Source organism: Neltuma alba, unplaced genomic scaffold, assembly GCF_004799145.2.
Source record: "Neltuma alba isolate B1F8T4 unplaced genomic scaffold, ASM479914v2 tig00005505_pilon, whole genome shotgun sequence".
Classification (NCBI taxonomy): Eukaryota; Viridiplantae; Streptophyta; class Magnoliopsida; order Fabales; family Fabaceae; genus Neltuma; species Neltuma alba.
Genome location: NW_021634135.1, coordinates 138,704 through 165,639, shown reverse-complemented (window position 1 = coordinate 165,639; position 26,936 = coordinate 138,704). Strand labels below are relative to the sequence as shown.

The window sequence follows — 26,936 nt, the reverse complement described above, 5'->3', positions numbered from 1 at the left end:
TCGAGAAGAGGAGAGGAGGTGAGTGAGGGAGAGTGAGGTCACCATTTGTACTTCATCTCCAATCCGAGTTCATGGTAAATCTGAAGCTTTTTTTTTTTTTACAATTGTTTTGTCAAATTCACATAGAGAACTGAGCTGGAAATCCACAAAAGAATTTATGACTGTATTTTTTTTTCATGTAAGATGACTCAGTGATGACTTGATATAGGTTATAGATGATAAGGACAACATTATTTAAAATAAAAAAGATGAGAGATTGAATTTTAAGCAAGTCAAAACTTTAAGGACTAAAAGATTAATTTTCTCTTATTTAAGAATGTGTTGTAATTTTAATTAGAGTCGATCAAATTTATACATGTTGGGTGTGTACAAGTTGATGAGTACAAATTGCTCAAAGAGAAAAAATCTAAGTGTATATATGTGACAACTCGCAGCTTTGAGTTAATGAATAGACTTCAAAGAAGAGGAGTGGAATCTCAAGTTTGACACAGTAGCCTAAATTTGTAAAGACTTGTTTGGGATAGCGGTGAAAATCACTTATAAGCACGCGTAAATTAGGATAAATTTTTTTTATATATTTGTCTCATATTTCATAAATTACGATTAAAAAGCTATTTATAAGATGTTCTAAACAGGCCCTAGGTTGGTGAATTAAATGTAATATTTAAATTTATTTTATTTTTTAAATTTATAATTTTTTTAAAACTCTCTATTAATGCACACATTAATAGGACTTTTTATCAAAGAAGTATTTTTAATGCAAATAATTAAAATGATAGTTTGGGCAAACTAACACAGTAAACTTTTTTAATACATAACTAATATAACTAATTTTTTTTTTATCTTTACAAATTAATTATCTAATTTTTATATTTAGATTCAACGGAAGTATCAAGTAAAACAGACAGAAGATGCTCTACTAGCCACAACAAATTTTATGATTGAAGGGAGCATGAGAATGTGGGATTTTTATTTACAAACGGCAAATAATTTCAACTTAAAGCAGTTGGGGACCAAGGAAATCAGACGCCGGACCACAGTTCGAATCTGAGAATTTTAAATGTAAAAGGCGAAGAAAAGTGTGCATGATTTTCAGGCGCTTGAACTCATGCTAGTCTTATATATGCCCAGATGTTTTTATTTTTTTGCGAGAAAAAAACAGAAAAAGAACAAAAAAGATGAGCAGCAAGCGACAATCGAAGCTGCCAGTCTCTAGGGTTTCCCTTTGAACCAGTGTAGTTGAGTCCGATTTTTGCAGTTGCCCACGTCATTCTCATAGCTCGCCGACATGAAGCTCAAGGTGAAGACTTTGAAAGGAAGGAATTTCGAAATCGGGGCCCAGCCCTCCGACACTGTTCGTAATCTCATTGCCCCTTCGCCTCCTTTTCTGTGTTCTCTTTTAGGTCTCAATTTTGCTGTTTGCGTCGTCGTTCAAAACTATGACAGGAACAATGAACTGAGCTCTCGTCTGTAGTTTATTGGATTTTGTGATTCAGTTCTTGTATTTTAGATTTCTGAAAGCGAATTTGTTGAGCTTGAGTATTTCAAATCAGTAGCCTTGCCTCATTTTTGCGGTTAGGTCACTTAATATCCAATAATTTTTTTTAATTTATATTGTCCTTGGAATGAAGTTGTAGCTGTTTTGAAGAATGAGACTATTCTCTAACTTGTCTCTACGTTAACTCAGCTTGCATTTGCATTATATACATGAATTTCTTATTCTGTATGGGATTGTTTTAACAATATTGTATGTGTCGAGTGATTCTGCAACCTCGTTGGCGCTGAAATGTCTCTTAACTTTATTACGAAGCACGAGTTTCTGTTAATTTCATGTTCCCTTACCTATTTCATCTTGAATTTGTCATCACAATGTTAATTTATTGTTATATTTTATAATTCATCTAAACAAAAGTTTGAATATTGTGGAGGGGACAGTTTGAAACTTAGTCTATGTTGTCTGAAATTGCACTTCTTTGTCAACCGAAGGTCATGGCAGTTAAGAAGAACATTGAAGATGTACAAGGGAAAGATAATTATCCATGTGGACAGCAATTGCTGATTCACAATGGCAAGGTGTTGAAAGATGAGACTACACTAGCAGATAACAATGTTTCTGAAGATGGATTCATTGTTGTAATGCTTAGTAAGGTATCTTTCCTTCTTCATGAGCTTTTTGCTGGACAATATTGTTATCTTATGTGCTTTTTGTACATTGCATTTGGTTCCAATGGATCAGTTTATTTTCTTTTTATACCAGTTTTGTTCTGGGAATGTAACTTGTGGTGAACCAACAACATTGTGGTATCATGGTAGCCTAGTCCTTGCAAGGTGAAAATCTAAAATGGCTAAACATAATCACAATAAAGCTTCTTTTTGGGTAAATAGTAGGATGAATCAAGTTTGTTTGTCCAAATAGTCCCCACTCACTGGTTCATAAATTTTGCATTGACTTCTCCAATAGTTGGTAGATGCCTATCTTAACTCATATCACAGTGACTTTTAAGTTTGAGCGCACCACATTAAAGTGATGAGAGGAAAAATAAGTTGAAATGAGAAGTTAGTGACTTTCTCTCTATGGATCCAGTCAAATTGACTGATTAATGGTGGTTTTAGTTAACTGACTCTGTTCACATTTCCCATTCACGATTCTGTAAATCATTTAGGTGGGGCTTTTTTTTTTTTTTTTTTGGTGACAGGTGGGGCTTATTTATTTATTTTTTTTATAACGAGGATGCATGGTTTTTAATATTTAGTGCACCCTTCTTTCTTATCTAGTCAACTACATACCTATTTGTATTTGAGCTTTTGCTTGTGAACAGCATGAGTAATTATTTGACTCTTTCTGCGTTACCATTCCCAAGATTTTCTCTCGATGAGTTCAGAAAGCATTAAATGTGATAATCTATTTTATATTATGTCGTTTATTTAAATTTGTAGATTCATATCTATTCTCACATTAATTCCCTTATACTATGCTTTGGCCTTTTTTTGTAATTGTTCCTTCCCTTAAACTCAATTTACCCTAATATGGCATTTTACTTATCTATTTGCAGAACAAGACCTTCAGTTCAGCTGGGGCTTCATCCACTCAGGTCTTCTCTTTGCTCATGCTATTCTTTTTTAAGCATTTTAGTTTATCTTTTGTTTCTCTCTCTATTTGTCTAGTGATTGCCTATATATGAACATGTGTGACAGCCTGCTAGTAATACAACTACAGCAGGAACTGCATCAAATTCCACTCCAGTGTCTAATCCAACAGTACAAACTCAGTGAGTTTATTTGGACGTTCTTTGATCTATTTATTTAATTTATTAGCTGGAATTTTTTCCTTATTCATTTAATTTGATTTTGCAGGACTGCAAAAAACACACCATCTACCACAGATGTTACAGTAACAAAGTATGAATGTTTCCTATATAAACTGAATATGAAAATGTATAGGGATGTTTATCAAATTTTGACGATGGCTTGACTTTTATATTATATTTTTCTGACACCAGAAAAAGAACTTGTGTTTATTCTTTTTCCTTTTATTTGGTGTACCAAAAAACAAAAAATATCAGCTTTAAATTCGTTTGTTATGAAAGCAGTTATTCCTAGATATTCCCAATTAAATGTGAAGTGGCATCAAACGGTTTCTTTTGTATTATTAATTTTTATTGCATGCTTGTTTTCAAACGATGATGACTTAGCTAGAGTCTGGACATTAGTGGTCACTTATATGCGTTTAATTGAAACTGCTTTGATCTTGAGGTTTCTATTCAACAAATCTTGTTATGTAATACATAGGCTGCTAAACTTTAAAGAATGGATGTTTCTACAACTGAAGTGAAGTTGATGTGGTGCTAATTAAGTGTTTAGTGTTTATGTGCAGTGGATGTTGTTATAAACTTTGCCCCACTTCAGCTGTTGTGTTGTACAGCCTAGGATAGCATTTGTTGTCGTCTGCCTCCGTGTTGACTCCCATTTGGACGTGCATCATGCATACATTTAGTTGTTATGATTTTGGATTTACAAATCAGTCTTTCCTGATTAAACATTAACATTTTGGTAAATGAAAATTTATTCAGGCCGTGTTACTCAGGAGCTGGTCTAAAATTGACTGAATGCTTGTTAGTGTTACGCATTTTAGTACAAACGTGTGTGTGTTTGTTATGTATGCTGCGTATTATTTCACCTCCTAAACTATGATTTGCTAGTGCAGTACTGTTTCGGTTCAGAATCTTGTGCATTTGAGTGCTGTTGTTTCATTTCCTGTTATAATGAATGTTGTAAAACCAGTTCCATGTGATTTTTGCAGTGTACCTACAGATACTTATGGTGAGGCTGCTTCAAATTTAGTTGCTAGTACTAATCTTGAACAGACTATTCAACAAATTATGGACATGGGTGGTGGCAACTGGGACAGAGAGACAGTTAGTCGTGCTCTTCGGGCAGCTTTTAATAACCCAGAGCGTGCTGTAGATTACTTGTATTCTGTATGTCTAGGCTGTTCTCTGTGTCTTTTAAGTTCTCATTTTGTGCTGTCTTATGGATTGAAACAACTTTGCTCTGCAGGGAATTCCTGAAGCAACAGAAGTTGCTGAACCAGTTGCGCAACTTCCAGTTAGTCAGACAACTGAAACAGGCGAGGCTACTGCCAGAGCTGCTTCTGGAGCACCTAACTCATCTCCGTTAAACATGTTTCCTCAGGTAAAACTTCAAATTTAGAATAGATAATCAAAAGTCATTATACCTGGTTGTTTACATATTTTGTTGCTGATATTCATGCGTCATTTTTACCTGAAACTCATCCAGGAGTCACTTGGTGCTGATGCTGGACTTGGATCTCTTGACTTCCTTAGAAACAATCCCCAGGTGGGCTTGCTGGTCAGCTATTGTTTTCCTAATGCAATAAATTATTTTGTTCTGCATGTGTATGTGAGGAACTTGTACACATAAAGATCTGGCAAGCAAAAAATAACCAAAGTTGGGTGTTTTAATTGATTCCTTTCTTTCTTTTTTTTTTAAATATGGAAGAAGAAAGTGTTAAGGGAGGGAAATGATTAGTTGGCCTTAGCGGAGCATTCTTCTGTCAAATACTGTTTATTATGGGATAAATTATGATATTTTCTATGCTGATATGCTTAGTAGATGGTGAGTCTTGGGAAAACTTTGGCTTATAATTTGATTTTCCTATGGAACTTGCTTTAGTTTTCATAGTTATTAAGTTTTTGGTTCTTTATCTGCTTTTCAGTTTCAAGCATTGCGGTCAATGGTGCATTCCAATCCACAAATCCTACAGGTATCTGTTTATATATATATATATATATATATTTATATATATATGATTTTTGGCTTTTCGTCAGTCTGAATTGATCAAGATACTTGCTACTGCAGCCTGTGCTTCAGGAGCTGGGAAAGCAGAATCCCAATCTGTTAGGATTGATTCAAGAGCATCATGCTGAGTTTCTCCAGTTAATTAATGAACCAGTTGAAGGTTCTGAAGGGTGAGTTTGGTTGCCATATATGGTGTATGCTATCGTTATCTTTACAACCCTCTCTTGATTCCATCAGCATATTTCCCATAATATATTTTTCAACTGTTGGCTGTCAGTCTTTGCCGTATATACCTGACATGAAAGTAATGTTTCAACATGTTAGCTGGATATCCAATCCTGACACTTGATAGATATTGAACTGAAGACTTCATTCTCTTCTCATGATTTTGTATGTTTCTGAACTGTTAAATCTGAAAAACGCATCCTCCTTCTTTCTATTTAGGGCTCTGTTTGACCAGCCTGAGCTAGACATGCCTCATTCTATCAATGTGACACCAGCTGAGCAGGAAGCAATTGGACGGGTATGTCTCTGCATTTTATCAAGTCTGACACGTTCTTTTTACTTTCCCATTTGCCTAAACACCCCCTTTTGATCTTCACATGTTCTGATTGATTTTTGACCCATGATTTGTAGCTTGAAGCCATGGGATTTGATAGAGCCTCAGTTATAGAGGCATTTTTGGCATGTGACCGGGATGAGCAGTTGGCGGCCAACTATTTGTTGGAGAATGCTGGAGATTTTGAGGATTGAATTATAGTTTTTATTTTTGTTTTGGCTTTTATTTTTGGGGAGGGGGAGGAATTTCTGAAGGTAGAGTTTGGGTTGGGATTGGTATATTCAGGTCATTGAAACGGGAAAAAGGACTGTTACAATTGATTGTAGGATATTATTTACATGGAAGCCGTTCAAACAAATGACGTAGTAAAGTTCCAACTGTAAGATGATTACTGTTACTGCTATTTCATATGTCATAATGCTCAATCCTTATGCCCTCTCTCTTTTTTTTTTTTTTTGGGGAAGAACCTTTTTGCTCTTTATTGGGATAGAGGGAAAGGAGACCCACTAGAGGGCTTTCACTTGCCCAGCTTCCGGTCATTTTGATCTTTTAGTGTACGAATCTTTCTAGAAAATCACATACAACAACTCAGGATAGCCGCATTTGCAGTTAAAATTTCACCCCAACAAATATGATGACTTGGTTAGTGTCAATCAGGTTCTTTCTAAAATGCTATCATCTAGACTTAGAATTACGTGGACTTTGAAGGACTATTACAAGCTGTGAAGTTCTTTACCCTATCAAATCCCAAGGTCTTTCCACTAGAAATCTACAACAAATGTTTCTTAATGGACTTGGTTACTGCTTTGAACTTTTTAAGCTTTTTACCATTTTAACTCTTAACATCAGAAAACATACATTATATTTTCTTTGCTGCACATTTTGCAATGACTTCTGCGATGACTAATACGAAGTTTATAAAATTCTAATAGCAAGGGCATTTTGTCTTTCCCGACAAAATAAAGGTTTGGGGTCTTTTTCTTGAATAATCTGAATTTTTAAAATATTATTATTATAAAATTTATAAAAAGGGTAAATATAAGTTTTCCAAGTCATAACATTACTTTGAAATAGACAGTCCTTTCTTTTACAGATCTTTCTAAAAGAATTTCCACATTTCAGCACTTTTACCTAACACACTATGGCCCCCGGGATGCTGTCACGGACTTGGTCGCAATTCCAACGAACCGTGCGGCCTAGCAAACTTCTTGCCTTAAGTTGCTAGTCAGCCTACTCACGAAGGAACACGAAGGAACAAGAGACTCAAAGAAAGAACTTTGTATTGATCTCTCGAAGTACTTACAACACTCTCACCTTCTTGAGTGTGAGAAATGAATGGGGGAGGAGGGGTATTTATAGTTTTCCACCTCCTCAATGGACGGCTAAGATCTACTTGATCTAACGGTTACAATGGCGTATCTAGAATACTCTACAAAAATATCTAGATATTTACAAGGGGTTAGGTGTCTCCACAATATCTATAGTGTTCTGGAACTTTCCAAGCTTCCCCATCAAGCTCCCCACATTTCTAGAGAGTTCCAGACTTACCCAAGACTTTGTTGGACACCTTTGGACAGTTCTGGGCAACGAGCCTTTGTGTATTTTGGGCAAAACAGGAGCGGTGCGTTACATTCTCCCCCACTTAATGTGGCGACGTCCTCGGCGCATCCCTCTTATATGCCTCAATCTTCTCCTTATAGTCCCATAAAGCCAGCTCGTGTTCCCAGCTTGCTTCACTATCGGGAGATCCTTTCCATTTAACAAAGTATTCAATGTAGCTCGGATGACTCCCCCGTCTCGGTATTACTCGGTGCGCGAGGATTTCCTCAACTTCCCGTTCTGGCACCGTAGTAATTGCTGTAGGGGCTCTTCTAGACTCACCTCTACTTGGTTCATCCTTGTCTTCGTTGTACGGCTTCAGTAGGCTTACGTGAAAAACAGGATGCATCTCCAAGTGTGAAGGTAGAGTCAAGCGATAGGCTAGCTTACCGATGCGTTTCTCTATAGGAAACGGTCCTTCATAGCGCCTCACTAGCCCTTTATGAACCTTGGCGAACCTCCGGCTTTGATGAGGAAGGAGTTTCACCATGACTAAATCACCTTCCTCAAACTCTAGGTGCCTCCTCTTAGCGTCGGCCCACTTCTTCATCTTCTTCGCGGCCTTAGCTAAGTACGCCCTTGCCATGTCTGATTTTTCATGCCACCCCTTGGCAAACTTGAAAGCTGAAGGACTCGGGCCTTTGTAGCCAACAGCTAAAGTGTGCGGAGTCATCGGTTGTTGCCCCGTGGCTAACTCGAACGGACTTGACCCAGTTGATTCACTTTTCTGCAAGTTGTATGAAAACTGGGCAATGTCCAAGAGCTTAACCCAGTCCTTCTGGTTGGCACTTACGTAGTGCCTCAAGTATAGTTCGAGTAAAGCGTTCACCCTCTCCGTTTGGCCATCGGTCTGCGGGTGAAAGCTTGTGGAAAAGTTAAGTTCGGACCCCATAATTTTGAAGAGCTCCATCCAGAATCGTCCCGTGAAGCGAGTGTCCCGATCGCTCACAATAGTCTTTGGTATGCCCCAATACTTCACCACGAACTTGAAGAATAACTTCGCAGCATCTTCTGCAGTGAATTTGGTTTGGACTGGTATGAATACTCCATACTTGCTAAACCGGTCCACCACCACCATAATGTTGCTGCATCCTTCTGTCTTCGGCAAACAAGTGATGAAGTCCATGGAAATACTTTCCCATGGTCTCTCGGGAATCGGAAGTGGCTCTAGTAAGCCAGAAACGGGGCGTTGTTCCACCTTGTCTTGCTGACACACAAGACAAGTCTTCACGTAGAGCTCCACATCATCTCGCATCTGGGGCCAAAAGTATGCTCGCTCAATGAGTGCCATCGTGCGTCGAACTCCGGGATGTCCAGCCCACCTCGAGTCATGGCACTCCTTAATGATCTCCTTCCTTAAGCCTTGCCATTTTGGCACGTACACTCGGTTTCCTTTGGTTATGAGCACCCCATCCTCAAGCCAAAACCGGCGTGTCTTCCCTTGACTTGCCAATTCCATCAAACTTTTGGCTTGTGGGTCTTGCTTTAGTCCCTCCTTGACTCGATCAACCAAAGGGAAACTCGGGCTAGTGATGGAGGCAAGCTCGGCCTTTCTACTCAATGCGTCGGCCACGACGTTCCCTTTTCCTGGCTTGTACTCCATCACAAAGTCGAACTCTGCTAAGAAGGCTTGCCACCTTACCTGCTTCGGTGTAAGCTTCTTCTGCTTAAGGAAGTAGCTTGTGGCGACATTATCGGTTTTCACGATGAACTTGGTACCCAACAAATAATGTCTCCACGTTCTCAGGCAATGCACCACGGCCGTCATCTCCTTCTCTTGAACTGTGTAACGCCGTTCTGCATCATTAAGCTTACGACTCTCGTAAGCCACCGGATGACCTTCTTGCATTAGGACTCCTCCTAAGGCAAAGTCTGAAGCATCCGTTTGTACCTCGTATGGTTTGGTGTGGTCAGGCAAGGCCAACACCGGTTCCTTGATCACGGCTGCTTTCAGCTCCTCAAAAGCGGCTTGACACTTATCATCCCAATCCCATACTCGGTTTTTCTTTAAAAGATCGGTGAGGGGAGCGGCTATCGCAGAGTAGCCTTTGATGAATTTTCGATAATAGTTGGCCAATCCAAGGAAAGAACGAAGTTCGGGTACCTTCCTTGGCGGTTCCCATTCCTGTATAGCACGCACCTTGGACTCATCCATCCGTAGTTTGCCCCCTCCGACAATGTGCCCTAAGAAAGTTACTTCCTGTTGAGCAAAGGCACATTTCTCCTTCTTGACATACAACTCGTTCTCCCTGAGGACTTGGAAGACTTGCTTAAGATGCTTCACGTGTTCTTCCAACGTCTTGCTATAAATGACAATGTCATCCAAGTATACCACCACGAACTTGTCCAAGAACGGTTGTAGGACTCGATTCATGAGGGTGCAAAATGTTGCTGGTGCATTTGTGAGTCCGAAAGGCATCACAAGAAATTCATACGAACCATACCTCGTGACACATGTTGTCTTTGGTTCGTCTCCCTCGGCTATCCGTACTTGATAATATCCCGACCTTAGATCCAACTTGGTAAACCAACGAGCCTGGCCAAGTTGATCAAAGAGATCGGCAATAAGTGGGATTGGGTACTTGTTCTTCACCGTGATCTTGTTAAGCGCCCGGTAGTCGATGCATAACCGAAGTGACCCATCATGCTTCTTCTGGAACAATACCGGGGCTCCATAAGGTGCTTTTGATGGACGGATATATCCCATGTCCACCAACTCCTTCAATTGCCTCCTAAGTTCCTCAAGCTCCGGAGGCGCCATACGGTAAGGCACTGCCGCAGGTGGTGTGGCACCAGGAACCAACTCTATCTTGTGGTCCACCTCTCTCTTTGGTGGCAACCTCTTGGGCAACTCGGGCGGCATCATGTCCTTGAATTCTTCCAGGACATGCTCAATACACCTCGGGAGGTTTTTAGTTGGCGAGGCTACTGCTTCTTCTTCCAAAGCAACTAGATATGTGGGCTGCTTCTTCTTTATGCCTTTGGAGAGTTGCATGGCCGAAATCTGCTTCTCTCGGAGTTGGGTTTCCCGTTCTAGAGGTACTAGTCGGGTGTTACCTTCTTCCAAGATGCACATCGTGTTGGCAAAGGGGATTGGCACGGCCTTAACCTTGTCCATGAATTCCATACCCAAGACAATTGGATAGTCATCCATGGTGACAATGGAGAAGTCTACAAGGCCGTTCCAATCGCCCAGGCTTACCTTGACATCACGAGCAACTCCAAAGGTAGCCCTCGGTCCTGAATTGACTGCCTTAAGCCAACCACGTTCTCCTTGGTAGTGAATGCCCAACTTTTTAGCCTCTTCCACTCTAAGGAAGTTGTTGGAAGCTCCCGTGTCCACAAGTGCTTTGACGGTGTGTCCTCCAATCTCGGTTTCCACAAATAACCGTCCCTTCCTTCCGGACTTGGGCATCTCCACCTTTGCCTTGATTGCATTGAGGAGTTGTAGGGATCCTACTTTCTCCTCTTCTCGTTCCCGTTCCTCCCTTTCCTCGATCAATGCTGAAAGTTTAGCCTTCTTTGGGCAATCCCTGGCTTTATGTGGTCCTTCACAAAAGAAGCATTTAAGTGATGGCCTTTCTCCAGCTTTGTACTCCTTGGGACCCTTTGACTTGTCCGTGGTCTCCCTGCCTCGGTGATGCTCTCCCCCACTCTTTCCTTTGCCGCCCTTATCTTTCAGCTTTGGCTTCTCGGGTTTCTTGAACTCAATAAGGGACTCGGCAATGGAGATAGCGGTGGTCAAGTCTTGAGCACCACGTCTTTGGATCTCAAGTTTAGCCCACTGTTGCAATCCATCCATAAAGGCAAAGAAAGCTTCTTTATCAGGATAGTCAGGGATCTCAAGTAGTACCTCAGTGAATTCTTTCACATACTCGCGAATGCTTCCCTTGTGTTGAAGACGCCTTAGCCTACCCCTAGCCTCTTCTTCAACATTGCTAGGATAAAATTGCTTCTTGAGCTCACCCTTGAATTCAGCCCAAGTGTCTATGGTGCAAGTGCCTTTCTCTATGTCCCCTTGTCTCCTCCTCCACCATACCATAGCGGTGTCCTCGAGGTAGAGACATGCCATGCTAACCTTAAGGGCATCGTCGGTAACGACGTTCGCTCGGAAGTATTGCTCCATACTCCATAGAAAATTATCTAGTTCCTTCGCATTTCTTGTCCCTTTGAAAGCCTTAGGTCGTGGAACATCTACTTTAGAGGATGTAGTCCTTACCTCGGACGTTGACGGACTTTCTTGTGCAAGAGCCTTCTTGCACAAGATGAGCTCCTCTTCGGCACTCTCCAACTTACGCGAGACCCTCACGAGTTCTCCACGAATCGAAGAAACCTCATCCCTGTGAGACTCTTCCATGGCCTTCATCCTGTCGAGACATTGGGCGAGGACTTTGTTCATGGCGGCTTGCATCTCCTCACGGAACTCGTCCATGCTTTGCCCCATCTCCTCGAACTTCTCCTCCCCGTCGGCTATTGCAAGCTCCACCTTGGCTAGCCGTGTCTCAAAACCCTCCATGGTGTCCCTTGAACTAGATCTCTGGGATTTAGATTTCTTCTTGACTCCCTCAGACATATTGATAGTCTCGCTTCCGCCTTCCATCTACCTCTATGTTCCAACGATCCTCAAACCTTGGCTCTGATACCAACTGTCACGGACTTGGTCGCAATTCCAACGAACCGTGCGGCCTAGCAAACTTCTTGCCTTAAGTTGCTAGTCAGCCTACTCACGAAGGAACACGAAGGAACAAGAGACTCAAAGAAAGAACTTTGTATTGATCTCTCGAAGTACTTACAACACTCTCACCTTCTTGAGTGTGAGAAATTAATGGGGGGAGGAGGGGTATTTATAGTTTTCCACCTCCTCAATGGACGGCTAAGATCTACTTGATCTAACGGTTACAATGGCGTATCTAGAATACTCTACAAAAATATCTAGATATTTACAAGGGGTTAGGTGTCTCCACAAGTATCTATAGTGTTCTGGAACTTTCCAAGCTTCCCCATCAAGCTCCCCACATTTCTAGAGAGTTCCAGACTTACCCAAGACTTTGTTGGACACCTTTGGACAGTTCTGGGCAACGAGCCTTTGTGTATTTTGGGCAAAACAGGAGCGGTGCGTTACAATGCGCGGGGACACATCATTGATGCTAATTTTTTTTGTTTTAAATTAAAATGACTTAAAATAACATTTTCAACAAAAAGAAAAATAACAACAGCCACCAATTGAACGAAGACACCTCAATGTTACTATTGTTTTTACTATAGAACAAACAGTAAACAATATTATTCCTCTGATTCTAAATATAAGACTCTTATACACACTAATATAAGGGTTTTATATTTGAGACCGGAGGAGTATATTTTACGCAAGGTAATATATTTTTTTCGCGAGAAGATTCAAACGTATATGAAGATTTCAACTCCAAATGATTCAAAAGAGAACATATGATCAAAATAAACTACATCAAATGCTTGACCTTCTCTTCACTCTTCAGCCGACTTTAGATTTGGATTTGGCTTTGAACTTTAGCTAATTATACTCTCTAATCTTTATTATAAGTATTTCTTGTGTGTTTCAAAATTTAAAGTATTAATTTTTTTTTTTTTACTACGCATAGATATCTTCTAATAAAAAATAATATATATTCGAGACATTGTTTCTACCTAATAATAATATTGTTTGGGTTTGGGCTCTATTTTTTCGGATTTAGATTTAGATTGTTTTGGGCTTTGTTTATGTTGTTTGAACATTTGTTTTAATCCAAATATTGTGTTGGTACCTAATAGAGATTAAGTCTAGTAGAAGAAGTTAGTCTTTCACAATATAACAAATTAAGGTCTGAATTTCATTGCAAGAAGTACTCACATTTAGTACCCGATAGTATCTCGAATAAGAGATACATGTGCTTAGTAAAAAAAAAATCTTACCATAAAAAAAACTCATTTAACGAATATATTTTATTGAAAATAATTTTAAAATTTTATAGAAATAAGTAATTTTAATTAAATTTATGAAACTTTGAAAGGCAAACGAAGCTAGCGATAAAAAAAATTATCAACACTTTAAAAGCTAATAGTCCTGTAAAACTTAACTAACATTATTTAAATATTTATCCTTGAATTAAAGACAATCATCGAGAACAAATAATCGATACTTTTTGTTTTAAAAATTATGTTACATTTTCTTTTTTCTTTTTTTAAATTTTTTTATCAATCAAATTAAATTTCTATCTAATGTATACTTTATCAATCAAATTAAAATTAATCTTGCTGGTAAAAAATTAAAATTAATCAAATATCTTTGATATTAATTTTAAAAATCATCAGAGAGAGAGATAAAAGTAACTTGTTGGGACAAAAAAAAAACGAAAAGAAAGTAAATTCCTTCATAAAATAAATTAAATGGAATATTTTGGCAATACATATCATAACCTTTTTTCCTCTTTGAAAAAATAGTATAACTTTAAAGCACAAGAGCATTGGATATACCTGAGCTAAATTCAAAGCTAACGTGGATTGTAAGAAACTTGATATCCCCTAAACATAGTTTATTAGTGGAACCTTATAACTGAAAAACTTCATATTTTGAGGATTACTTCATTTAGATTATTCAATACTTAAAATTAAAATGATACTCCTTTTGTTCTTAATATAAAACCCATTTAATTAATTTGATTAATTAATTTGATTAGGTTAAGGAAGTTAGTTAATTATAAGAAATGTGACACGTTTTTCCTAAAATACCATAATCATCTTTTTTAATACCCCTTTTCCTCTTTTACTTGATTATGGTTTGAGAGAGTATTCATAGGGATAATTTAGATAAAATTTATAAATATAAAAAAATGGGTCTTATATTTAGGACCAAAACTAACTCAACAATTAGGTCTTATATTAAGGACCAGTGGAGTACTACTATTACCATATATAAGCTAACTATAAAAATAAGACTACCAATTTTACTAATATTAAAAAAGTTACTTAAACTAGTTATTTATAATAAATAAATATTATCTTTCCTAAAATATCTTTATTAATAATATTTTATATGTATTAGAACTATTTTTTAATGGGAATTCTTTTAACGCTTGTAAGTTGCATAGAGATTATTTTGAAAAAAAATTATAAACATGAGACAGAGGTTGGTTTGAAGTATTATATTAATTACCAAAATAACTGAAGAATAAATTCATAAAATAAAGCTTCTTTCCTTTTAAAACTTAAAAGTATATTTAACGCCTATTAAAATGTTAACAAAGTAATAAACGCCCCTGGGAAGCCGCCAAGGGCCAACAAGCGACCCGTTGGCTCTTACCCTTTTTGCGCACAGATTATTTATATATATTTATGGTAATATCCCATTTTGTTTCCTTTTCTATATATGTTTGCGGTAACCGCGTGCAGGCTCCTCCTTGACTCCTTTTTATTCCAAGCGAGACATACGGCCAGTCACAGACTCTCCTAATCCGGACCTTCTGACGACCCTCTTTCTCTGTTCTTCCCTTCTACTGTAAGTCTTTTTGCATTCTTCTGTGCTTTTAGATCTGGGCTTTTCAGTCTTGTTTTTTTTCCCCCACATTTGCTGTCATTTTTCTGTTTGGATCTTGCCTTTTCTCTCTTCATTTCTCTGGGTTCCTCGTTTGGCCGATATTATGTGGATTTGGGGATCTTCGTTTGTTTATCCACTCTTCTGATATGGGTAAGATTTTGTTTCGTGTGGGTTTGGTGTAGATTGTTAATATGTGTTGATAATTGGGACGAAATCTTGGAGGATAAAAAAAAAAAAAAATCAAATCTTGAGACCTTCAAGTTGTAACGTCAGATCTTGATTATGCTGTTTGCATATAGCTGTGATTTTCCCACATTTTTGTCATAATTTTGGGATTCGCACTTTGATAAAGACAGCGAATATGGCTGGCCTTTGCATCAGGCATCAGATATTAAGATGGGAGGCCTTGATGCAGCCTAACGATGTTATGTTTTTATTTACTGAGATCAGGAGTACAAATCCTTTCTGTCCTCCCTTTAATAACCAGGCCAGTGATTTATTGGCTTGTGACCATAGCGATCTCTAAATTTTGAACAATATTGAACCAGGTTTTGAAATCTCGTTCCTCATATATTATCCAAATGGAACAAGGCTCCCTTTGCTTGTCTTTCGTTTCATCATCAATTTATGTGAAGGCTTTTGCTAAATAGGAAAGCCATCATTCACAGCCTTCTTCTGTTTTGATTCGTTGATTTTTATTGCATTTGAGTCTCTGCGGGTAAAGGCAATATTAAATGCGCCTTTTGTAGAGTTATCCTTGGTCAAGGTCTAGCCCAGGAATGACTCAAGTTCATTCACTATCTTATTTGTGGTGAAGTTTGAACTGGAATTTGGTTGGGGCTTCCCCATTTTTTCAATTGATGGAAGATTTATTAAACTGTTCCTTTAGATCTGGGCAATTATTTTAGTTATACATTCTTTCGTTGGATTTTCACATTTTGATATTTGCTTGGTGGGTTTGAATTGAATATAAATTTATTGAAATTCTGAGTAGTTTTGTGACTTGTTAACTCTGCACACCTGTACTCTGAAAAGTTGGACCCAGCTGCTGTGTTCACCTTGATAAAATGCATACAGCATTCGGCTTTTCTTTATCGAAAGATTAGGTGCAAAATTTCTAATTATGTTGATATTAGGGTCTGCAATTATTATCAGCCCGTGATTTCAAGAGTTTGTGACTTTTCTTACTCCATGTGGCTGCATATCCAATCTGAAACTCCATTGTGCTTCCCATTAGGTTTCAAACTTAGACTTAGTGCCATGAATGTGCGGCCATGGTTGCAAGCTTTGACTGTAATAATTCACCCATTATCATTCAAATTTAAGTATGGAACCACTGTTTTACTAATGTCTTGATTCTTGACGTGCAGTTTCTGGTGGGCTCAGGAAGGTTGGTGCAGAAGGCAGCATGGTTATCGACACCATTCTGTCTTCTCCTCACAGGAAGTCACCATCCTTCAGGAGGCAATTTCAAAGGGATGAACTGGGAAGCTGGTCAACACTTGTCCAGAGGCATCGCTTCCTCTTAACTGCTCTCGTTCTCCTAACTTTCCTCTGTACTGTTTATCTCTATTTCGCGGTTACTCTGGGCGCCACTGGCTCCTGTTCAGGCCTGACTGGTGCTCAGAAGGCTTCATGCCATATGGAGCATGCTAAGACATCTATAGCCAAGGGTAAACTGAAAATTCTATGACATTTGAAATGATAAAATATGGTGAATTGGTTATTCATTTTTGAAGTTTAGGTGATATGAGAAGTGAAATATTGCCTTCAGCCTACAGTATTGTGGTGATATATATATACACACACGTATTGGTGACCCATATTGTACGTGACCTGTAGAAAGCAATCTGTTAAATACTGATTGTGCTTGTTATTGTATCCATTTCCTTGTATACTTATATGCAAGAGAGGTAATGCAGTTGCAGTAGTTCTGGTACCTATGTATCCATACATCTTCTCCCTCCTTTTATCTATCTCTATATATATATATATTTTTCCCCTGATTACAATCACAAATGCTAGCTATTTGAAAATACATTTGTAATTGTACTTGTAACCCACTTTTGGAGAGTTTTCATGTCATTATGTTACAAAGGCGAGGGATGCATATAATGTATAAAAGTTTGAAATGTTTTCAATTCTCGCACAGTGAGACCTGCTTTTATAAATCATGTGGGATATACATAACCTACCAATCTACTTTATTTTTGCCTAATAAGTGTTTGATGGGCATGTTTGGATGAAAAGAGATTTTGGAGAAAACGATGGTTTTGGGGTTTAAAATCTATTGTCCTCGACTTATTGCAAAGCCAAGATTTTGGGTTCATAACCAGAGTTTTGGGGGGTTAAAATTTCTTTTGGGTTTTGAATCCTTGTTTCTGCATTTAAAATTGTGGTTTGGTTCAAAATTTTGGTTTTAAAAATTCCCCCAAATATGTGCTTAGTTTATTTTAAGTGATTTTACGTTGTACTACTTCTGATCTTAATCATAGGACTTCGTTTATATAGTCTACAAACAAGTTTTATAATTAAGATTAGAGGTTGTATGAACTAAATATATGAAAAACTTGTCTTGTAAAATGTAAAAGTACATTTTTTTGGTTTTGGGAAATAGCTAAGCAATTTTGGTCACAAAAAGTGAAAAACCAGGGGGGAAAAAGTTACCGTTGGCATTTGGTTCTCACTTGTGGGGGCATATTCCCCTCACTTCGAGGCAAGTAATGTCTTAATCAAAACGAAAACAAAGCACATGCAGACAGAACAATGAAAAAGTTGTAAAGAAAAAGGCATTTTCCAATTTATAACGTGGGGGCAGCCTCAAGAAGCACATCAACATCTTCATTAGTTGATGTTGGTATTGATGCCTGAGTCCAAGCCCCGATACTTGAATCTTACTTCCTTTGTTTTTTTGTTTTTAATAATAAGAGACAATTATGAAATAGGACATGTTTCTTTTTATAAGAGATATTTAAATGTTGTTTTAAATTTTGTTGGTTAGATTTTTCATTTTACTCCCATTTAATTAATAATTACTCATATAATTGAATTTAATTCCTACACATTCTCTCTTTGCCGTATATTTTCTCTCTTCCATATAAATGAGGGTATTTTTGACAGGAATGTTACGATTTTTACATATTTCAACTAATTTAGCTAATATTTTGAGCAGAATAATTAGATCAATTATCTCTTATAAAAAAAAACAAAGAAACGAAGGAAGTACTGTTTTAGCTTTTAGTTGGGGGAAAAAAAAAATCAAGCAAATTACTTTACATTTATGAGGGGGCAACTAATGGGCCAGAAGATGTTAATACTGGGCTTAGGACGCATGGGCCCACATAGAAGAAGTTAGAAGGAAGTGGGAGCAGTAAATAGCTTCTTCTCTCTTCCTCATTTATTATCCTTTTCTTTTGGAATTTATGCCACTAAAGAGCTCAAGTATTTGATTTAATAGAAATATTGAGTAGTGGTAATTTTTTTATTTTATCAAACATAAATAGAACTATTCAAGTGATTTGTAATTGGAATTTTCATAACTTCAATTTTAAGCATTAGATCATTAAAATTAAAGGTTCAAACCAACAAAAATCAAAACTATTAGCACCCGTGGTTGTAACATCTTGGCATGACTTTGAAAGTAAATAACTTTTCCAAAACTCACGTTAAAGTTGAAATAATTTTTTTTTCTGACTTTTCTATCTAACTTTTAACTTTTCTTTATATTTAAACATTCTAAAACTGTTGTTTCAATTTATCATACAATCAAGTTTGAAAAGACAGTCATGAGCCTAAGAGATAAAGCCCTGAACTAGAAAATAAGAGACAAAAACATCAAAGAAATAAATTTAGACAATGCTCTCTCTTCAGGTCAGGAAAAAAAAAAAAAAAGACAATGCCCTCTATCTGTAAAGATTTTTGTCCAATAAATCTATGCAAGGTCAGCTATAAAATTACGTGGCTTTTAATCAAAGTGCTTTTGTAAAGGGTAGATTGATTTTCAATAAAATATTAATAGCCTCACAAGCAGTCTGAGAAGAATTAAAGCTTGGCGTGGATGTGAAGAAATATGTCACTTTTTCTAGGGGTTGAGTGTGCATTCAGCATTTGAAGATGATCTTATAGGAAAGATAACATAATAAGAAGTTAAAAATTGAAATATTTCAATTTAGGCATCTAAGAGGCCAAAATTTCAGAAGAGGAAGTGATACCTAATTTGGTATTTTATAAATGAGTTAAATAACAAAAATTCCTTTATATTCAAAAGTTTATTAACAAGTTGTGAACTGACAATAACAAGTATTGAACAACAAATAATAAGCAATATACTAGTAATGACAAGTTAATTATTAATAAGTTGTGATATATTGGACAAGTATTGAATAATCAATGACAAGAAATGTAATGGTAATGATAAGTTTGGTAACTTTTTTTTTTTAATAAAAAACTGATATAAAGACGTTTTACTCATTTGACTATGCAAAATACCATATCAGGCACCACTTCCTTCTTTAGGATTTTGACCTCTTAGGTACCTGAATTTAAATATTGCAATTTTAAACTGTTTTTTATGTCATTTTCCAGATCTTATATATCTCCACAGTTTGAGTACTTCGCCAAAATTACCATTAATATTGTGGAAGCTTCAAGTTATTGAGTATTGCTTCAAGACAAAGGTTAACTTGACAAAAATATAAGACATAAAAGAAAAGCAAAATGAGAATGTAAATATAAATTCAAAACCAACAGAATATATGACCACCAGAAACTTAAATTTGATTAAAGGATTTTTTTCATTTATGTAACCAATAATAAACAATCAGTGCCACAGCCTAAAGATTACAAGCATGCAATGTGCGTACGGATGTACCAAAGCTTGGGTATATATAACATGAGGAATTGAAAATTTTAATGCACATAAAATTAATTGTATTTCAATAAGAAAGCAATATAAGTTAGAACATGAAAGCAGTATATAAAACAGAAATTATCAGTACAATTTATTCGAATGAAATTTAAAATCCTTCAATCAGAATGCACCAGCTTGATGACGTGGTGCTTTATTATTATTTTTGGCCAGCAAAAATACTTTTTATAAAAGAAACAAGATTACGAGAGTATTTGACAAACCTATAGGCACTTTTTAAAAATATTTTCACATAAATCAAGATAATTTTTATTATATATTTATTTCGTATATTATAAAATTATTTTTAAATCATAATTTTGATTTTATTTAAACTACAATAGGTCTCCAAGATATAGAAGGCCTATTTCCCAAAACAAAAGGGAAAAAGATTGACTACTTTATTAAAAAAACATCGTATTTCAAATAGTCCAGATTTAATTTTTCATTTATAAATTTTAAAAAATACATTTTTTTTAAAAACAATAATGAAAAGATTATCTTTTTTTTTAATTTGTTCGTAAGCATCTTTTTTTTAATTATGTATTTATTGCAATAAAACCAGACCTTTTTTTTTTGGTAAAATCCATATTTAATATTCGCATGAGCATCGCAACACATATCCTTTTGAAAATTGCGTCATTTGGAGAGATTATTTTTCTTTTTCGAATAGTTACCGTTAGTCCGTACAAAACCCAAATATGCAATTTCCCACTACAGTCCAACCGATAACCGACCCCAGAAGTCCAGAACACTTGTCCGTTTCCCCAAACATTTTCAAATTCAAACATCTTTTTGATCCTATAAATCGCACACATAGTATCAGAGTATTCAGTGAGCTCCATCTCAGCATAAGAAAGCCCAACAACGGCTAAGATTTCAATCTCAAACTGGACCCCACTCATTGATGAGTCTCTGAGATTGAAACCACCGCCAAGTCTCCTATGCACACCGTACCGCTGCACAATTGCTCAAGAGCAGGACGACATATTAATTCTTTCAAAGTTCAAACCTTTAAATTCAAATCGTAGCCATATTAACTCTTTCCCAAAACCACCTAGACCCAGCTTCTTATCTAAAAACTGAGATTTCTTTCTTGCCGCATCCTCCAAAGTTTGTTCCTTTCTTTATCACCCATGACGGATGCTTGCAGAAGATCCTCCATTTTGGGTCAGTCATACAATTCTCTCTACGTCAATCCTCTTACTGAACTCAGGCACAGCCGTAGCTGCAGCGACAGTGGCAGCTTAGCTTCCAAATGTGACAAATGTGAAGATTTCACGCCCAGAGAAGTCTCAACTGATAATAAAGAGAATGTCACGCCCAAGAAGAAAGATGTAACTCGCTTTTGTGACAAGGAAAATTCAGTGCCTGCAAATGGGTCATATTCTTTGCCTAAACACTTCTCAAAGTCCAAGTCTTTATCCACAGATAGGATTTTGAAGCCAAACTCGCTTCAGTTCTGTATGCGAATGAACGAACCTGAAAAGGCTTTTGGGTGCAAGATATGGGATAATTTATGTTCTGAGAATTCGAGCTCTTTAAAGATTTGGGATTTCTCTGGTTCAGAGGCAGCCCCAGCTTCCTCCTGGTCAACCTTGCCCAATAAGTGAGTAAAATTCTTCTTCTTCTAATGAATGTCTTACACTGTAAATTTTCATTTCCAGTATGAAGCTGATTAAGATGTGTTAAATTGTTGGTTCAGGTCTTTGATCTGTAGACCGTTGCCCATAGATATTGGGAGGTGTTCTTGCATCGTTGTAAAGGAAGCAAAGCCAGAAGGACTATCTGGGGGCGCAATGTATTCGCTTTATACTTATGTAAGATTAAGATTTCTGTGATTTTTGAAACAAGTTAGATTAACTTACTCTTTTACATCATTCTACTTTTGAAAAATTGCACAACAGGGTGTATGTTTTAGTGCGAATTTAGCTTTGAGGGGTGAACACAAAAAACGAATCAGCCTCGTATTCAAGGATAATTCTATTTTCTCCTCCCTCATAAGCTGATATTCATGGATTTAGGTGGCTGCTGTTACATTTGCATGCCTTGCCATCCTTTGATACAGTAACAAGGACCGAGAACTTCGCTAAAACTTAAAAAAATAGGATTTGAATGCATACATTCTTAAGACCGATACATATGGATGTACGTGGTCATTACATTTGGATATCTGCGTCAACAATATCACTAACTTGATTTGTTATGTCAAATGAAGTTATTAGTCAAGGAGTTATAATCATGATCACTTTTAATGCCTTGGTTTGTTTTTTTTGTTTTTTTGAGTGAAAAAAAAAACCTTAACTTCATGGAGTCTTGAATTACAGGAAGGTCAGGGTCGCCAGAATAGGAAACTAGCTGTTGCTTACCACAAGAGGCGGAATGGGAGGTCTCAGTTCATTGTAGCTCAGAATGTAAAAGGTCTCTTGTCCAATTCAGACGATAGTTTCCTTGGAACAGTAACGGCTAACCTCATGGGTTCTAAATACCATATTTGGGATCAGGTTCAGATTTTTGCCCATCTACATTCACAGTATTCCTTCGGATTGTCTAGTGAAAATTTCACGTACCATTAATTCCATTATGTTTTGCTTGGAAGTAGGGATATCGTCATAATTCACATGATAAACAGCCAAAACCGCCTCTTGCTGTTGTGATGTAAGTCAATATTTCAATCTTCCTCAATTCCCCACTGAGTGAGTGAGTGATATTGTCTTCTACCCATCTCAGAATTTATTTCTTTTTGCAGGTTTATACCTACAGCAGCAACATGTACAGGAAGCTACAGAAGCATGAGAGCATATGTACCCAAGCATCAATCTATGTCACTAAAGAACATTACCCAGGTATACCATATCTGAATTGAACTATGTCTTCCATTACTTGATGTTCAACTTTCCTGATTGATAAAATGTGGGGTTGTTTGCTTTTGATTTCTATGTCTTCCAGGTACAACATATCAAAGGACTGCCCATAGATTGGGAGAGAAAGTTCGACAAAGTCCATCAACTGTTCTCAAGGGTTCCACTTTACAACAAGGTAAGAACCTAAATGGGATGCTTGCTTTTAAAGTTTCATCTAAAACGACATATCTGGACTTCACTTATTTACCCCTTTCCTGCAGACTTCAAAGCAGTTTGAACTTGACTTTAAAGATAAAGGAAGAGCAGAACTTAGAATCCAAAGATCGGTAAAAAATTTCCAACTGACTTTGGAGGTACGTTTGTTTACATGTTTAACTAAGCTCTGAAGGGGTTGCCTACTGAGAATATGATATTTGTTCATGTTCACAAAATAACCTATTGAGTCTCTGCTTAACTGACTTGTTTGTTCAATAAAGGAGAATGGGAAGCAGACAATTCTTCAACTGGGTAGAGTAGGAAAATCAAAATTTGTTATGGATTACAGGTATCAACTTTAAATGGTAGCTTAGTTGAGCCCAAAGTTTAGACCTCAAAGTTTGAAATAAACACGAAACTTGGTTTAACAGCAATTTTATTCTCCTCTGTGAGTCTGCAGATATCCTTTGACGGGTTACCAGGCGTTCTGCTTAAGTTTAGCTTCCATTGATACCAAGCTCTGTTGCTCTGTGTAGTGAGAATTCTCTGCCACAATGTTTAGTTCAACCTCTGAACAGACAGTGGCTTCTTGCTCTCTCCTTTTGCCCCCTTCTTGAGGGTAAGAACAGAAAATGGAAATCGATGTCCGGACAAATTATGCCTCCTAATTGAATGCATCATAGTTCTAAAGAAAATGAATATTTTGGAAGAGTTCAAGTGGCATTTGGATCTCTCATTAAGAAGTTTTGAAGATTTAGACAATTAGGTAGAAAGTCAAGTTTTGCTGCAAGAATGTGAAAAATCCACTGTTTTCAAGATGTGGTGAAGTTAGAGTTCTATCATTATATTGCGTTTTTCAGTTGTTTCAGTTCAGAAGCCTTGTTTTATGTAGCCTACTTGTGGTGAAGTTAGGCTCTATCTTTGCCAAAAGAAAATGGGGGATTTTCACTTTGCATAATTAAATTTTGAAGCACAATGCTTTTATTCTGTTGAGATCTTCAATGCAAATTGCAAAGCGCCCCTCCTTTAGACCCTTTTAGTGTACAAAGATATCCTATTTTTGTTGCAAGCGTTTTATAATGATTGAAACTGCATATTTGGGTTGATTCCTTCCCCCATTTCAATCCTTTCACAATATCTTAATTGCTTAAAATTTGTCTGGCTCGTAGAGTGAAAGCAATTAAACAATAAATAACAAGTCATTATATATACTACTAATACCTGTTGTTTTAAAATCATTATAATTGCTGGTTAAAAAAAAAAAATCATTATAATAATAAAGGACAATTGCTGGGTAAAGATAACAATAACATAATAATATTACTTTTTGTTTTTTTGTGTCAGAGAAACGAATTATGTTTCTCTTCTCATATCAAACATTCCTTAAGTTTTGCATCAAAGAACTATATCCTCCTTAAGACATATTCTTTGGTAAATGTTCTCCATTCATGAGAAACCACAAGGCTCCCCTCCAAATCCCACTTTAGACTGTTTGATATCATATACTATCCTCTGGTTCCTCTGCTGATAATTCCCAATAATGCTCATTTCATATTCATCGGAAAGACTTGCCAGTGCCAAACAAACTTGCGAAGCATCCTCTTTTACCACATAGAGTATGCCAGTTACATCCACATTCAGCTCAGCATTATCCTCAAAATACATTCTTATGGTGGGTATGTTTACATCTTGATACCCAGTAAGGTTATAACAAGTATCCAAAATTGAAAACCCTGGTGCTGAAAGGAAACCAGTGAACTGTTTTGAGAACTCTGCCTGCAAAGCCTTGTAAACAGATGGAACAAGCCTTGTGATCACAGTTCCAGAATCAATTATTACCCCATGATTGCCAAAACTTGAAGCTTGAAGAGCAACACCGCCAACATTAATGCCGGTAAGATTCAGAACATAAAAGGTAGATAGCTGTGGATTAGGAATCATTCTGGTGTAAGCAATGGGAGTAACATTCTTGAAAACCGAAGATTCATTACCCATAACTAATGACCCAGAAGCTCCGTCATCCGTTGTTGGTAAACAGTAAGAGAAAACTCCTCCAAATATAGAATCCGTTTGTGAGATCACTGAGAGTTTACTTCTTCCTAAACCCATCAGGCCTGAGGTTCCTCCAAACAGACCTTTGTTATTCTTACCACAACCAAATACAAAGTTGTTTATTGGTATACCTCCAAAACTAAGGTTCTCCATACCTAGTTCACCATTACTATAGGACCCATCACCATAGTTAACAATGTAACTGCAAGGCGATGCGTTATTTTCACATGTTTCTGAATTTCCAGTAGCAGAAAGAAGAGATTGACAGGTTGTTGAGTCACAAAGAACTGATTGATAGGAAGGGGATGTAGAAGGCTTGAACAAAGGTCCTTGTTGATCATAACATGCCTTGCAAGGCTCACATTGGACCCATGTCAGGTCGCTTCCAGTGTCAACAATCACTGTCATGTTCTGGCTACCCAATCCCATTGTGACAATGTAGTTTAGAGTTTGGAGAACTATACCAGAAGTTAATGGAACTTGGGTTTCTGAAACATCCTCAATACGACCAGAGACCAATTTTCTGATTCGGTTTTGCATCCAACGTACACGAAGATTATCAAACACCAGTTGTTTCTGAAGCCTCCTATTCCAATCATGTTTCTTCGTTGAACAATGATCCCTGTCCTTCATTTCCATCACAACAGCGCCTTTCTCCCTTCCTGAGAATTCAAGTTCAAATGAAGTCTGCTTCAGAACTCACAAAGAAAATAGATATAGAATTCAAATCAGAGGAATCAAATCAATAATACAACACGGTTCAATCAAGAGAACATATAAACCAATTCATTCTTTTAACTGAGAACGATGAAGAGGGTATTTCTTGAAGGAAAGCACAGTCCTAGATCCTAAAAGTAAAGTGCAGAACAGTTTTGATAAAATAATGGGAGATCCTAAAGTAAAGCAAAGATAACATCTTTAATTTGCGCTTCCCATTTTCTGTTATTTAACTTACTTGATTCTGGGAGGAGACAACCCAGGGGAGCAAGTTGTGGTTTCGCCTGCAAGTTTTGCACTTTGAAAGTCTTCTTCTCTCCAAAAGAGTGAACCCCATTTGCAATGATGAGATAAAGAGAAACAAGGAAAAGAAAGAATGGTGAAAAAGCCATTGCCCTTGCCATTGTTGGAGACTGGTAATGAATGGTCGAAGATATTAAGGAAGACAAGGGAGAAGAAACATTGAGAGAGAGAATAAGAAGGGGAGCGAGGGGGGGGGGAGAGAGAGAGAGAGAGAGGAAGGTAATGGGGGAGATTCTGAGGGATGGATTTTGGCATGAAAACAAAAGAGGAAGGGCTGGCTTTAGAGACCCCACTAGTGCATGAGAAATTATTGGGGTTTCACGTGCACATATTGAGAAAAGAAAACAAGTGCTTCTGTTTGTTGGTGGTGTGGTGGGTCGAGGGAATTTGGATTTTCAATCATCTTATTGGTCTGCTGAAAACCCATTTAAGATAAGACCTAAGTACTCTCATGGAGTCAACTGTCACAACTTCCCCACATACACAATATGCGAGCTAGAACCCACTAAAAATCACTAGCGCAATTCTTTTGTTGGTATGGTCTCATTGAAAATCAGTTTAAGAAGCTAAATATGAGCATGGATTCGAATTTGATCATTGTATTAATATAAAGAGATACTCAAAGCAATCATACTCCAAGTATGTTCTCTTGTAGCTTCATGCCTTTCTCCTTTCTTAAGTATGGCGGTTTTTATTTCTACCAAAGTGTTTAAAGTAATTTTATAATGGGTTGGTAGGTTACTTGGTTAGATTATTGAAAGATTCTTGGGGGAGTGTGGGAAACACATATCATGATTAGCAATTTCTCTTTTTGATGTTAAAAGTCAATGAGTCATATCAGATGCAGTAGTAGTAGTAATAATAACTGGGTAA

General features: G+C 37.1%; 4 protein-coding genes and 1 long non-coding RNA gene across 6 annotated transcripts; 4 read left to right on the top strand and 1 right to left on the bottom strand.

Annotated features, from left to right (window-relative positions):
• The first annotated feature begins 992 nt into the window (after positions 1–992).
• Positions 993–7,315, top strand: LOC114747885 (uncharacterized). The gene is made up of 3 exons (XR_003740418.1): positions 993–1,005; positions 1,076–1,081; positions 7,097–7,315. It is a non-coding gene; the product is annotated as an uncharacterized LOC114747885 (long non-coding RNA).
• On the top strand, positions 1,289–6,313 carry LOC114747883 (ubiquitin receptor RAD23b-like). Its single transcript, XM_028936228.1, has 12 exons — positions 1,289–1,354; positions 1,987–2,148; positions 3,054–3,092; positions 3,196–3,269; positions 3,355–3,399; positions 4,301–4,478; positions 4,558–4,692; positions 4,798–4,857; positions 5,237–5,284; positions 5,380–5,489; positions 5,764–5,842; positions 5,956–6,313. Exons 1-12 carry the CDS (start codon positions 1,289–1,291, stop codon positions 6,070–6,072), a joined length of 1,113 nt encoding a protein of 370 aa, XP_028792061.1. The 3' UTR covers positions 6,073–6,313.
• A 9,081-nt stretch (positions 7,316–16,396) lies between the features above and the next one.
• On the top strand, positions 16,397–16,973 carry LOC114747884 (uncharacterized). The gene has a single exon (XM_028936229.1). It carries the CDS (start codon positions 16,435–16,437, stop codon positions 16,717–16,719), a length of 285 nt encoding a protein of 94 aa, XP_028792062.1. The 5' UTR covers positions 16,397–16,434; the 3' UTR covers positions 16,720–16,973.
• A 4,095-nt stretch (positions 16,974–21,068) lies between these two features.
• Positions 21,069–24,062, top strand: LOC114747881 (tubby-like protein 8). 2 transcript variants are annotated; one of them, XM_028936227.1, is made up of 9 exons: positions 21,069–21,541; positions 21,638–21,752; positions 22,260–22,436; positions 22,535–22,590; positions 22,682–22,778; positions 22,882–22,971; positions 23,057–23,122; positions 23,273–23,340; positions 23,452–24,062. In XM_028936227.1, the coding sequence occupies exons 1-9, from the start codon at positions 21,069–21,071 to the stop codon at positions 23,525–23,527; spliced, it is 1,218 nt and encodes a 405-aa protein (XP_028792060.1). In that variant the 3' UTR covers positions 23,528–24,062. The 2 variants fall into 2 exon arrangements, with proteins under 2 accessions (XP_028792060.1, XP_028792059.1); XM_028936226.1 differs by having other exon boundaries at positions 23,057–23,149.
• A 191-nt stretch (positions 24,063–24,253) lies between these two features.
• On the bottom strand, positions 24,254–26,228 carry LOC114747880 (aspartyl protease family protein At5g10770). The gene is made up of 2 exons (XM_028936225.1): positions 25,999–26,228; positions 24,254–25,705 (listed from the first exon to the last, which is right to left on the bottom strand). Exons 1-2 carry the CDS (start codon positions 26,162–26,164, stop codon positions 24,438–24,440), a joined length of 1,434 nt encoding a protein of 477 aa, XP_028792058.1. The 5' UTR covers positions 26,165–26,228; the 3' UTR covers positions 24,254–24,437.
• Positions 26,229–26,936: the final 708 nt, after the last annotated feature.

Bases quoted from the DNA above. Each gene is read 5' to 3' on its own strand.
- LOC114747883 (XM_028936228.1), top strand. From the start codon at position 1,289: ATGAAGCTCAAGGTGAAGACTTTGAAAGGAAGGAATTTCGAAATCGGG. The intron at 2,149-3,053 runs GTATCTTTCCTT...ATCTATTTGCAG, and splicing joins TTGTTGTAATGCTTAGTAAG to AACAAGACCTTCAGTTCAGC. The intron at 4,858-5,236 runs GTGGGCTTGCTG...TCTGCTTTTCAG, and splicing joins TCCTTAGAAACAATCCCCAG to TTTCAAGCATTGCGGTCAAT.
- LOC114747881 (XM_028936226.1), top strand. From the start codon at position 21,069: ATGACGGATGCTTGCAGAAGATCCTCCATTTTGGGTCAGTCATACAAT. The intron at 21,542-21,637 runs GTGAGTAAAATT...TTGTTGGTTCAG, and splicing joins TGGTCAACCTTGCCCAATAA to GTCTTTGATCTGTAGACCGT. The intron at 21,753-22,259 runs GTAAGATTAAGA...CTTGAATTACAG, and splicing joins TGTATTCGCTTTATACTTAT to GAAGGTCAGGGTCGCCAGAA.
- LOC114747884 (XM_028936229.1), top strand. From the start codon at position 16,435: ATGGTTATCGACACCATTCTGTCTTCTCCTCACAGGAAGTCACCATCC.
- LOC114747880 (XM_028936225.1), bottom strand. From the start codon at position 26,164: ATGGCAAGGGCAATGGCTTTTTCACCATTCTTTCTTTTCCTTGTTTCT. The intron at 25,706-25,998 runs GTAAGTTAAATA...TTGAATTCTCAG, and splicing joins TTGTCTCCTCCCAGAATCAA to GAAGGGAGAAAGGCGCTGTT.